The following is a 13,507-nucleotide window of genomic DNA, read 5'->3' on the forward strand; positions in this document are numbered from 1 at the left end:
TGAGGCCCCCTGCTGGAAAAGACAACTAACTTCAGCTCCTTTCTCAGCAGAGCTGCAGAGATCTGTCCCCGTCTTCTCCCTTCATCCAGCTTAAACGTCCAGATGAGCTCATAAAGGCAGACACTCTGACAAGCCGTGACTTCAGCTCTCCATTCATTACTTCCCTTCTTCTTGTAAAACAATGGCTTCTTTCTAATGTTGCACTGACCCAGCAGTAAATCAAAAAAAGTAGGAGTCCAATAATCCACTCCTTTCTATGTGCAGACAGCTCTGCACTCCGTCATGGGTGAGAGTCAATGGCTGAGTGCTTTGTGTCATATTGATTTCCGTCACGTGGCCACTCCCGAGATAATTGCATTGCCCACCTGTGATAAATTCACTGCCTTGTTTCAGTCACTTGGGCTGCCGGGGAGAAAAGAAGTTTTTGAGGCTACAAACCCTCCGTCGATACAAGCAGCCATGACTGGGGGTTCGAGGGAGCGAGCATCAATAACCGAACATGTCCTGTGCCTCATTGTTAGTGTGACATGTTTGTGCTTCTGATTCTTGAATCATTTTTGGTAATCTGATTAGAAGAGAGAGAGTAAACAGAGGTTTTCTAAAGATCTCTTCTTAAAGGAATTTGGCTTATTTTACCAGATTTCTTGCCAGACTTTAACACCGATTTGCATTCACCAATACTTGGGTGTGGCCCAATCCAAGGCTCATGGAGTATTTGTCCTAATGGTTTTCAAGTGTTTGGTGTCAATACAATTCTTTATCTGCTCTTAACTGAGTCAGAGCCTTCTTGAGTTTGGAATCATAAATAGTAGAGATGCATGATATTGAGTTTTTGTCCATTTTTGATTAAAAAAATTTAAGTAGGGTAGGGGTGATGTGCTGCCAGGGCCTAGTGTGGGTGAGAACCCTGGCAGTGGAGTGTTACAGTACTCCAGACGGGATATGATGAACCGAAGAATGACAGTTTCGGCCGCAGAGTCTGTAAGTGATGGTCTGACTCTGTAGATGTTCTTGAGCTGGAAAAGGCAGTTTTGGTCACAGATTTGATGTGGGACTTAAAAGAGAGAGTGTACTCCAGGATGGCACCCAGGTTTTTGTACTTCAGAGGATGGACATATGGAACTACAGTCCACATTAAGCACAAGATCTCCAACCTTCCTGAGCAGTGTTCTGGGGGCCACATCATGAGCTGTTCTTCATTGCTGTTCAGTTTGAATTTGTCTGTTGATATCCAGGTTCGGTTTCTTGCAGACCTGAGCAGGTGGTGTGTTGATAGAGCTGTGTGTCATCGCATAGGAATGAAAACTGAGACCATGTTTCAAATGATCTGACCAAGAGGGAGCATGCAGATGATGAAAATAAGTGGTCCAAGGACAGAGCCTTGAGGCACGCCTTGGTTTACAGGGGTTCAGAGAGGGCTGGACTTGCCGATGGTGGCAAACTGTTTTCTGAAACCAGGAAAGCTGTTCCAGTAATGCCTGGGTGGTTGGATAGGCGGCAGGGGTTGCACGACTTGAATATTTTTAAAGTCGACTTTTATGTGGTAAAAGTCGACTCAACTCCGATTAGCCATTGATAAAATCTTGAATAAATGTACAGGAGAAGGGAATAGTTTGAAATAACCAACAGTATGTTTACATTTCAAATCATAATCCATATACTCCTAACAACAGGCAGCTTACAAACATTTTTGGTGTGGGTGCAAACAAAAGGTTAATTTAATATAGCATATATATAACAGAGAATTTACACAAAAAAGAAACCCTGATGCACTGTCACTGGATTTCTAGAGTGGCACATTATATGCCTTACCCGCCATCTTCTTGGTGTCTATTGTTTCCTTTTATGCTAATTTAGCCTTTATTTAAACCATTGAGACCTAAGGCCACCTATAGAATGCCCTCTAAAAACCTAAGTATTGCTCAAATCACTAAGAAAACAGATATTTATAGTTTCGAGACTAGCTCAGGAGGTCAGCCTTGTGCAGTTAAAATTGATGGAATGTTTCCTGGTAACTTGCTTGTATTGAGCTTTTATTGACCATGAGTTTGGTTTAATCAGCATTAAACACCAAGTCAAGTTTCTGCAGACAAGACTGAGAAACACTTTCAGCAGATTAAAAACTCCAAGGCCTGCAAAATGTATTCACAACAAAAAAACAAAATAGTGTCATCTCCTTGAAATAATTAGAGGCATTTGCCAAGTTATCATACAGATTGTTAACATAAATCCCAAATGAAATAGGTCCTAAGACAACCTTGAGGCACGCATTTGACATGCCAATGTGATGAAAGCACATTTATCAGTGAACGGTGGTCTACAGTGTCAAAAACCTTAGATAAATCAATAAAAAGAGCTACACGCTAGGTATGGTAAAGGCCTAATCTTGTGATGAGTGACTAGTCAACTTCCAGCGAAAAGAGTCATCACCCAGCAGTAAAGTCAACTAGTCAACTAGTCTATGCAGCCCTTAATAGGTGGTTTAGGAGGATGGTGTGGGAGATCAGGTCAAAGGCTGCAGAGAGGTCAAGGAGGATGAGTAGGCTGATGTGCCCAGAATCTGCTGCTTTGAGGAGGTCGTTAGGGATTTGATGAGGGCGGTCTCAGTGCTATGGTGTCTAAATCCTGATTGGAGGGTTCATAGAGCCCATGGTTGGACATGTGCTGATGAAGCTGGGTGGCAACTGCTTTTACAAGGTCTTGCTGAGGAATGGAAGATCAGTCTGTTGTTGAAGTCCTCCTGGCTTTTTTGTGAATGGGTGAAAACCCACTCTGTCTGTGTCTACTCCTCAATGCTATGACATAAATGCAGATCAGAGTTTGATCATGTCACTGCCAGCGAAAAATCTCCTCTTTAATTATGTTGTTAGGTGAACAAGATGCCACCAATAAACTGGTAGGACAGAACAGATAAGAATGTGCTACTGGTATCTGATCATTCCACTTTATTTGCAGAACGCCAGTGTTTGCCTACAGAGCCAATATTGACAGATACTGATGTTGAATAAATAGGATGTTACCAACTTTTTTGATGAAAAGAGCGTCTCATACACTGAACTTTACAATAGAAGTGTATAATTAGCTTCCAATTAAAAAATAAAAGAATTAAAAACCTTTTCAAACCTGCAAAAAAACATTTTAATTTCTTTTGAAATCAAGTCCTCAAGGAAGAGAATTGCATCGGGAAATGAGTTTATTTCTTTACTTTAGTGGTTTTCTCTCTACATCTCACATTTCTGACTCTAAAAGCCTGACATTTAGAGAAATGACTCATTTTTATAATATGTTGTCTGACTTTTAAACAGTATTATTGGGTTTAGTTATGATGTTATTTCAGTAAATATTGTGGATAACTGAAGGTTTGATGCTCTTTCTTCTTTATAAGATCTGGACAGAAACGTGCAATTTTTAAGATGTGGACAACATCAAACAACAAACAGCCACCATTTGTTGGCCATCAGCACCGCTTGGTGAAGACAGGGTCCAGGGGTGACACCCTGAGGTGGGAGGGGGTCTGAGAACTTCACACAGAGATTAAACACCAGATGAAAGTGAACAAGAATGGCCAACCAAGTGCAACACATGTAGCAGACAAAAGCAATCAATCATGTCCCCTCCAACACCTCACCTCCAATAAGATTACATCAATCAATACGCTCTCTTATGAGTGATTGGATTTTGTCTGCTTCCAAAGTACAAGGGAGGGGGGGGTACTGCTCAATTTTCCCAATGATTAAAGCGGGGCCAAATTGGTTTGATAACATCAAGGACCTTGGTTTGGCAAGTGTGTAAGGGCAGCGCTGGGAGCACAGAGGCTCACACGGTGCAGACACTGAGAACAACGATGGATGTAATGTAGGTGTATGTCCTCATTCAGAATCTAACAAAAGCACAAAATATTGGCTTATAACCTCATTGGCCTAATAACTAATAAGAGTAACAATGGCTGAAACTGATGTGGATTATGTGTTGATAGTGATTTTTTAAATATATGTTTGATAAATTAGGATTTTTTTGGGAGTTACTCAGTGTCAGAGTGTCAGTACCCTCCTTAATCTCTTGTTATGGGTTCACAAAATCTGATTTAGCTGATATACAATAAAACCATATTTCAGTAGTATTTTAGCTAAACTACAATACATGATATATGTTTGGAGATTTATTTTATCTGAAAAGAGATCACAAAAAAAGTCACTTTCCAAGTCAGATCCTTGTGGATTAAATTTCACACTGGCACTTTTATTAACAGCCAGCTGATCAGAGTCAACATGGATATGGAAAATTACTTGAAAATAATCTACACGTTGTGTCTCTACATGTTTGTGAAACACATAATGTTAAACAATACCGCTCCTTCAAAAAAATAAGGGAAAGATGCTATTTCCTTATTAGACTCAGTTCAAAATAAACTGTTTTGTGGTAAATAAGCATAATACTGTTAATAATTCATACTCTAGTATTCCTGACTTTCTCTTCATGATTTCCTGTGTCATCCATTGTCCTGCTCTCCCTAATATTGGCAGTGAGACCTAAAATAAATTTTAAAAAACATATGAAATGTAAAATTAAAACATAAAAATATAATACAAATTATTTAGCCTACCTAAAAAATTGAAATGATCTTAAATAATATAAAATTTCAGTGAATTTAATAGTTTTTTCCTTGTCAGCACCAAATGCAGAGATTAAACAGCCCCTTGACTCACTGACAATCTGAACCTCTGCTTTCTGAACTGTTTTGCCTCTGTGCATCAAGGCTTTTTGTCTCTGCCAATAAGCCAGTTGTTCTTTGAGTAAAAATAGTCCACGATCCTCTGGCCAACAATCTGGCTGTTCATTATTTTAATGTTCATTTTATTTTTATTGAATATTGAATATTGTTGATGTCTTGCTCTGCGGTAGTATCAGCAGGTGTTAGTGGAGCATCATGCTCCTCGGCAGAGGTGGTAATGTTTGCATGCTGCATCCATTCTGGTACTGGACTGCAGTGTTAATTTTGGCTGCTATTTTTAATTTTAGTCTTAATTTTAGTCTTTAAATGAAATACATTTTAGTTTTAGTCACATTTTAGTCATATCTACCCTGTTTAGTTTTAGTCTAGTTTGAGTGGATGAAAACTCAAAATATTTTATTCTAGTTTTAGTCCATAAAAAGTCCTCACATTTTAGTCTTTACTTTCAGTCCAAGCATTTATTCTCTTGCCTAAATCTGGTACCAAATCATGGTACTGTGTTCTCTGCACTCTGCCAAATCTGGGGTCCCTGCTTTCTACAGCTGAGAGGCAGAATAGCTACAGTTGCGTTGTTTTTTTTGACAGATTTACCCACAGTGGAGAAATATCACAGATTTTGAAGTCCGACAAAAACTACATTACATTTTAGTCTAGTTTTAGTCATCTTGACGAAAACTAAACTTACTTTTCGTCAGTTTTAGTCATCACAGATCTTTTTTTTGTTAATCTTAGTCTAGTTTTTGTCATGGGAAAAGGCTGTCAACGAACATTCTTAGTCATAGTTTTAGTTCACGAAATTAACACTGCTGGACTGTCCAGAGGAGGTGATTTTGGTTTCCAGTTTTCCTCCAACAGTGACTGGTAAGTTGACCAGGATGTTGTATACAGAGATGTTGTCATCACAGCAGGATGTGCACCGTGTGCCTCGAAACACATTTAACTAGATTGTGAATCATTCTGTGGAAAGGACAGAAGAACATACCTGCAACTTGTCAGGTGTGCCGGTACGCTCAAAGAGGTCCTGGTAAGCCAAGGGGCAAAATTTAGAAGTGCCAGTACTGCATATGTAACGCATATTAAAAAAATGATGGATTGTACATAATGGGGTTGAGGTCAGGGCTCTGTGCAGGCTAATTAAGTTCTTCTAGATGGAATCTATTAAACCATGTCTATAAAGCTTGCTTTGTGTACTGGGGCACAGTCATGTTGGAATTGAACTGTTGCCACAAAGTTGGAAGCATAGCATTGTCCAAGATGTCTCGGTATGCTGAAGCATCAAGATTGGCCTTGACTGGAGATAAGGGTCTAGCCCAAACCCTGAAAAGCAGCCCCATACCATTAGCCCTCCTCCATCAAACTTCACAGTTTAGAGGCACAGTGCAGTCAGGCAAGTGACATTCTCCGGGCATCCACCAAACCCAAGTAATTGACATTATGTTGTAGAACTCCGTTTTCACTTTGACACTAAAGGGTTCTTTTTGGTAATTTTTCTTTTGTCAAAAAGCCAAAAAATTTTGATCGTGATTGATTTATAAAATCAGTAAAAGGGTAAAACATCCAAGTTGAGTACTTTCTATAGGCACTATATATAGAATTGTTTCACGTCATATTGTGAAACTGTTTTACACTATATTGTGTTGTATCAAATATTTTATTATATCACATTGCTCTGCATCATTGTATACTGCATCATATCATATCAGATCCTATCATATTGTGTAATACTGCATCATATCATATCATATTGAATGTTGTCGTATCATATCCCATTGCACCATATTGCATCACGTATAGTGCACCATTACATCCTATCAGCAGACCTCTCAACGAATTCAAACTTTTTTAAATGAATAATTAGTTTTGTTTTTTTTTTTCTGGGTTTTGTTGATCAGCCCTTTGAAGGTGCGTGCTGGTCTAAATTTAAAGCTACTTTTGTTTTACTAAAGCAGAGAGTTTAGCTCACCTTGCATGGATAAATGAAGATTAAAGACCACATTATCACACACACATGCACAGAAAAGTGTACCTGCATCAGTGAGCAGTGCTTTAATTCAAAGATCCACAGCAAACCTTACAAAGGATTCATTAAGGTAGAGTAATTAGTGAGCGTAAAGGCGTCACAGCGCTGCAGAATAAAACGAGCCCTCCTGTGAGTCTGGAAGGTCTTCAAAAGTCTCCAGCAGAGAAACTGAAGAGTTTGCTCCTTCCTTCTCCTCTTAGCTGCAGATTCATGTGAAATCAATTGGGCGGTATGTGTGCAACAAAAGGAGCGCGCTCATTAGCGGCGCACACACTCTTTGGTCATTTGTCTTCTATTCACTGGGTGGCCGGAGGGCGCTTTAAATTCCCATCGTTACCCAGGCAGATATGCCTGCTCAGCCCATCCAAGATCCTCCGCTCTGTCTCTGTGTCTGTGTGAGCGATCCACCTGCCTCTGCATATCTCTGCTAATGTGCAGCAGCTGTTAGCTAACACTCCTCCACCTCATAAGAAGCCAATTATCTCTGCCAATTAAATTTACTCTGATTTTGGTAAATTTACTGAACTTTACATGTAAACACTTCAAGCTTTATTATCAGAATTATTTCAGCTTTAGTTGGAGGCCTCCTGCCAGAATTTTATGTTTATTATCATTTGGCTGGTCTGAGTCTCAGCAGTGTCTACATTTAGTTATGTTGGTTAATTAAAAGTTAATTCCTGTGTTACGGCAGCGATCCCAGTTTAGTTCATTTTATTATTTTATTTTACCTTTTATTACAGGTGCATTCCCACTGAGATACAAAAATCTCTCCATGTGTTTGAGAAATGACTGACCATAACAAACAAACTTGGCATCACTCAACAAATCAGCAGCGTTCAGCAGTTAAACATGTGTATACTCAGTCAAATGATCATTAATTTTGTTTTAAAATCTGTCAAACTAATAAAAAGTTTGGGTTGTAGTTGACCCTATAGCTCAACTCAAGATGATCAGGCAAAAGCATTAAAAGCATTTTTCCCAAAGACAGATAGAGTTCAAGATCTTCGATATGTGATGAGTCCATGAAAACGAGGGTTAAAGGTACAGACAGTTTTTGGAATCAAGGGAGAGCATCAGGCCTGTGCATATGCCTTAAGGGGGGGCAGGTACTCTGGATCAGACATGGAATCTGGACTGTCTATATTCCATGTCTGATCCATTTTGCATTGCTACTTGGTTCCATTCAGAGAATTACCAGACCAATCAGCATCATTTCAAGGAGGAAGAGACAGTAGCAACAGGCATGGTATGGGTAAAGCAACTGCAGGCCTGTAAACAATGGCAGCTGATGAAAAGATTAGTGGTGGATGCAGCTGAAGCAGCAGTTTGATCAGAACTGTTATGTGTTTTACTCCTCTGTGGTGGCACATTCCTCTAAGGGTGAGTATTGGCAAGAACCTCACGATACGATACGCATCACGATACTTGGGTCACGATACGATAGTATCACGATATATCTGGATATCATGATATTGTGATATATTACGATATTCTACACAGTTAACTAAGAAAAATATAGAGATGATGTATATGTAAATCACACAGTACGTTGGTGGTGTTCCCGCTATATTTCATGGCAGCAAGACAGAGCTTGCAAACAGCATTTCCTTTCTCTAACTCGCTGTTTGTGCTCCCCGTTTTAACTTTGAAGCTTAAATGCTTCCAAACGTCTGCTTTGAATTGTGCAGGTGTTGTTATTTTGTAAGCCAAGTGGAGGTGCGGAAGTCGTATTTTAGTAACAACTTGGCTAAAATATGAGTTTTTACTTAAAAAAAAAAACAATATTAAGAGTTGAAGTATCGATATTGTATCGGATGTCAAAGTATCACAATATATTGCCGTATCGATATTTTTTCACAGCTCAACATTCCTCCTACATCATATATGTTGTTGCTCTGATTGGCTTGTGATAAATGCGACAAACAGAACATTCGGCCAATCACCCTCCAAGTTTTTTTTTTTTTTTTTTTTTCAAAAGTTCTGCCTTTCTCAAACACTGTCTTTGGAGGGTTGTCCAGATGGAGGTGCAATATATTGGAGAGATGAAACGGTCTGCTTCCAGGCCACTCAACTGGAAGTGCCTCCTCAGAATCAGAATCAGCTTTATTGCAGTATGCTTAAGCAGCAAGGACTCTGACTGCAGTTAGCTTTGCTCTAAATGTACAGTAATTACGCATTAAATATAAGAAACAGATAAAACTGAAAAAGGTATAAAAGAAGATTTAAATATGAACAAGCTTTTGCCGGGTTTTTTTTTTTTTTCTTGGTATCTTGTATGTTTTTTTTTTTTGTATTGATGGTATGGTTGCAAGATGTTTTTTTTACCATAGTGAGCTCTTATTTTATTGGAGCTACAGTAAAGCCACAAGAGACAGTGCAGGAAAATTTACATGGAGACCAATGCCCAGTCCCATGGCATAGCTACAATGCACACACCAAGTATGAGCCAGATGATGTATCCTCAGGGTTTGTGATGTGCATCTGATAAACTTGGATAACTATAACTTAGAGGAAACAGCACCAGGATGTCTACAACTTAAAAACCATTTAAAAACTTTTTACTGTCATTGGCAGGAGTCTGGCTACTAAATTAATTTGAAATGGATGAAAAAAGGGGCTCATCTTAAGCCTGTCAGATATTTTCAATCAAACAACGAGACCCAGTCACTGTCCACCATATTGTGTCCTTCTGTTGATCCAGCAGCTCTAAAACCATCAAAGTGCCTAATTTCTTTCAGCTCAAACATCCAACACAAAGTTGGCTTCACTGTTAAAGACGATTAAGTGATATCCAAACACACAAATCACTCTGACAGCTTCTTGGACTGAGTGTTTGATGTGATTTTATGATGTTCTTCATTAAGTACAGCATGAAAAGACAGAAGAAAGCAGACAAAGTGGATTTATTATTGGAACAGTTCATTGACAGGAGGAAGATTGTATTTGTAGATCTTTACAACATCTGCAAAATCTATGTTTATAATGATTTAACTGGTCAACAGATTTACTTTAAAATCTTGGAAAAAATGTTATTTTGTCAACTTAATGACTTTAACCACACAAATCTAGTGTCTTGGTGTGTTTGGTTTTTGTCTTTGTTTTTTTTATTAAACTTGGTGGTTATGTTTGTTCATCATGTCAACACAAATGAATTTTGCTTTTTATTTTGGCTAAAGCTGTTATAGCTGCAATAGCAGGCCCAACTCCATATTAAAGTACACAGAGTCGCAACAAACTACACTAAAGTGTTTAAAAGGTTGATCAGAGCAAGCAGAGATTGACCTGTGACTGCAGCACAAAGACAGGAGACTCTTTTAATCATTTATGAGGTTGACTGCCCTTCAACAAACTCACCCCAGCCTAGTAAACACACACACTCCACAATTAGAGCCAATTATGTCCTAATCAATGACAGAGATTCACATTCTCCAATGAAAATCTGATAATGCTTTAAAAGGCGGGGAGATCGACCTGAACACTCTCGATTCGTCTCCATTACTGAAGGAAGAGGGATTATGTGAGTGGTTTGAAGAAACACAAGCAAACCAAAACAATAATAAATGTGTCTTAAAGTAGAAATGGCCATTTTAGATTGTTCAGGATTCATTTATGACCGAGGCATTGAGTAGTGTTAATAATAGAGGATTTTATAGTTACATTTCAGAGGAGACCAGGCCTTTATATGAAGAGGCTTTTTATTGCAGGAAGGCCTTTATTTCAAATTGTCTCTAAAAAGTATAAGTTCAAATTCTAGCACGAAGCAAGTATCATCTTAATGACACTTCACTAGTTTAATGACAGGCGACTTCCTTTTAAGTCTACATGCTGGCTGGATAAGTATCATTTCTGCATTCAGGGTCCTATAGACCCTCATACAAGTTTCTGTCTTCAAAGATGAGGAACAAACATGTTTATATCTCTCAATTTAAAAAAAAAAAAAGTATTTTATTAAAGGTAGGAAGCAGACGAACAAGCAGTGCTGCCTGTGGAGAAAAGCTCAGACAATCACTTTTATAAACAAGGACGTCACTCTTGGGGGGACTTAACTGCAGGAGGTTCACAAGAAAACAGCAGGTTGATAAAATTACCCACAAACGTTCTCCAGCTGGTAGTAAAATCACTGATCAGAGTGGGTAATGTTAAAATTTGTCTTTAAGGACTAAAGTTGTTGATCCGACCATGATCGCTATGTTGGCTGGAGTCTTTACCTCCTTAAACTTAGCTTTAATGCATGTCACTTTCCTGTGGCGCTACAGCCACATCCCATCTTTTGAAATCCTTTCATAAACAGGTCAGGTTCAATAGGACCCTCAAGGTTTGCTTGTATAGAAGCATTACCCCAAATATTTATGAGGCCTAAAACCACACTGATCTTCCACTGACTGCCACTGTCAAAGCTGTCTCCTGTGTATGTTTTCATTAATTGTAACACTTCTGTCTCTGACGATTCTGTTGCCCTTTGCCTCAGAACTGTGATATGTGTCTCTCCAGAATGACATCAGAAATCGCATTCAGTACGACCTGGCTGTTCAGACTGTGATCAAATCCAAAAGATCCGATGGGAATCTGATTTAGACCACACATGAAAGTGGCCTGAATCCCATATGAAAAATCAGATTCAGTGTAACATGTGCTGTTTACACTGTCAGAAAAAGAACAGATTCAGGTCACTTCAAACTGCAGTGTGAACTTAGCCAAATTAAATGACAACAAATCAACAACAAAGCAGCAAAAATATTATATATTATTGTGTTAGATGTTCAAATGCTAAATTGAACAGATCTGTCTCAAGCTAATTTTCTTAAAAATCAGCAGAAGCTGCTGAGTTTTACTGAAGTGAAAGAGATTTCCCAAGAGTGGGTGCAACAAGTTCAAAAGCGTTTAGTTTTTAAACAAACCCAGGGGACAACATGAAGACTGTATGAGAAGATCTGAAGGATCTACTAGGGATGCATGTCAGAAATGTATTCAAGCGTCTGCTCATGCAGGGCTTTAGCAACAAAAACAAGGATCTCAAAGGGAATTTGGAGGTTGACTGATCTGCCTCAGAGACAGACTTCCTTTAGACATTTATGCTTCACTAAAAAGGCCTGTATTTATCTACTCTAATATGAGCCATTGGACACTAAGTATGTGTGAGGTCAAGGCGATGCAGTGATTAGACGAACTTTAAAATGCATTAATAAAGTCTCATGACTGACAACGAGCCGCTGTGTCACCATCCATTACCATGGCTCATCACTGTAAGAGGACAGAGGTTTTATTTATGTGAGGAGTAATACAAGTCCTTCCTCTCTGTCCTCCCAGGTGTGACGAGTGTCGTCTCTGCTATCACTTCGGGTGTCTGGACCCCCCGTTGAAGAAATCCCCCAAGCAGACGGGATACGGCTGGATCTGCCAGGAGTGTGACACCTCCTCCTCAAAGGTTAGTCTGGACTCTGTGGCAGGGCTGTGATAGCCTTCCACATCTCTGCTGTAGAAAAGAAAAGCTGTGCTCAAAGGCAGATCAGAACTTTTAACTTCTTATTAAAACTACCATAACTGACATGGGATATATATATCTAAATAACCCTTTATTTTCCTCATGTTTAAGAAATTAGTAATTCTTGTAGCACATTTATTAAACCTCTAGACTCATTATGCATGCATACATATGTTTAGTTGTGCAGGCACATAAAAGCAAAATGTAATTGTCCTGAAACTAACTGCTTTGATATTTTTTCATTAAATTAAATTGCCATAAAGACAGCGTCTTAACCTGATAGATGTATCCTCATTTTCACAGTCTGTCCTACTGGGCTCCATTAATGTAAAAAAAGGAGGCTGATTGATGCAGCTGTAGAAGAAGAGAGTTATAAAAGCCTTATAGTAAAAACGCTGAATCACAGCAACAAAATATTCAATCAGCATCAGAGCCAAAAGTTTGAAGCTCTCTTTTATGTTAAGGGGTCTCCATATGAAAATCCATAACAGTGAAATTTGTCTAAAAATGCACAATTTTTATATTATTTTTTGTATTGTATTGTTAAATGGACAAAGCATAAATATCTGGTGATTTGTTTACTGTTTAAAGCAAAAATATGCAGAGAAAATAGCACAAGTGAAACAATGTATCAAGCCTTAACTTCTACACATTTTTGGGACATGAATTTTTTAGAGATATTTACTAAAATGGCATTGAAATACACAAAGATACCAACAAAGACAGTCATTTATTTGTAGCTTTTCAAGAATGGTATTATCTCGAAAATGAAAAATAACAATAGAGTTCTGATAGTTTTTAATTGTAAGAAAAAAATGATTCAGGGTTTGTTGAGGGAAATGTAATGACAAAACTCTCATAAAGAGTCATAAAGTCTGTAGGAATAAGCAGAAAGCCAAGATTTAGTTCATGCCGTTTACTGTCAGAATCACTCAGTTACATTGCTTTTATTTACTTGCTGTAGTGGTTGGTCGGTTCAGAAACACTCTCATCATACATTTTACCATTTTAATGCAAAATATACTGTTTTACTTTGAAGAGAAGTCTCTGCTCCCTGGGTTAGCATGCTTTGACTTTCCGGGGAGTGCATAGTTGGACAGATACATTAATGGAATTGCGTACTAAATACAGTAAAATTAGTTCAAAAGCAATTAAACCATAGTCACATAAATCAATCTGTTTTCCACACAAAGGATTAAAGATAACCACTTTGTATTCAAATGTCCAAATCAGACATAAATCCCTGTTTAATGTTGTCTAAATGAAGTGACAG

The 13,507-nt window shown here is 38.4% G+C and overlaps 1 protein-coding gene across 2 annotated transcripts in view; it reads left to right on the forward strand.

Moving 5' to 3' along the window:
• phf14 (PHD finger protein 14) overlaps positions 1-13,507 on the forward strand; it is a 126,391-nt gene that overhangs the window by 83,836 nt on the left and 29,048 nt on the right. For both annotated transcript variants that reach the window (XM_041808434.1, XM_041808435.1), the window contains exon 17: positions 12,060-12,177. In XM_041808434.1, coding sequence (XP_041664368.1) covers positions 12,060-12,177 — 118 coding nt within the window. The remainder of the gene's footprint in view (positions 1-12,059; positions 12,178-13,507) is intronic.

This window comes from Cheilinus undulatus, linkage group 16 (genome assembly GCF_018320785.1).
Source record: "Cheilinus undulatus linkage group 16, ASM1832078v1, whole genome shotgun sequence".
In the NCBI taxonomy this organism is placed as follows: Eukaryota; Metazoa; Chordata; class Actinopteri; order Labriformes; family Labridae; genus Cheilinus; species Cheilinus undulatus.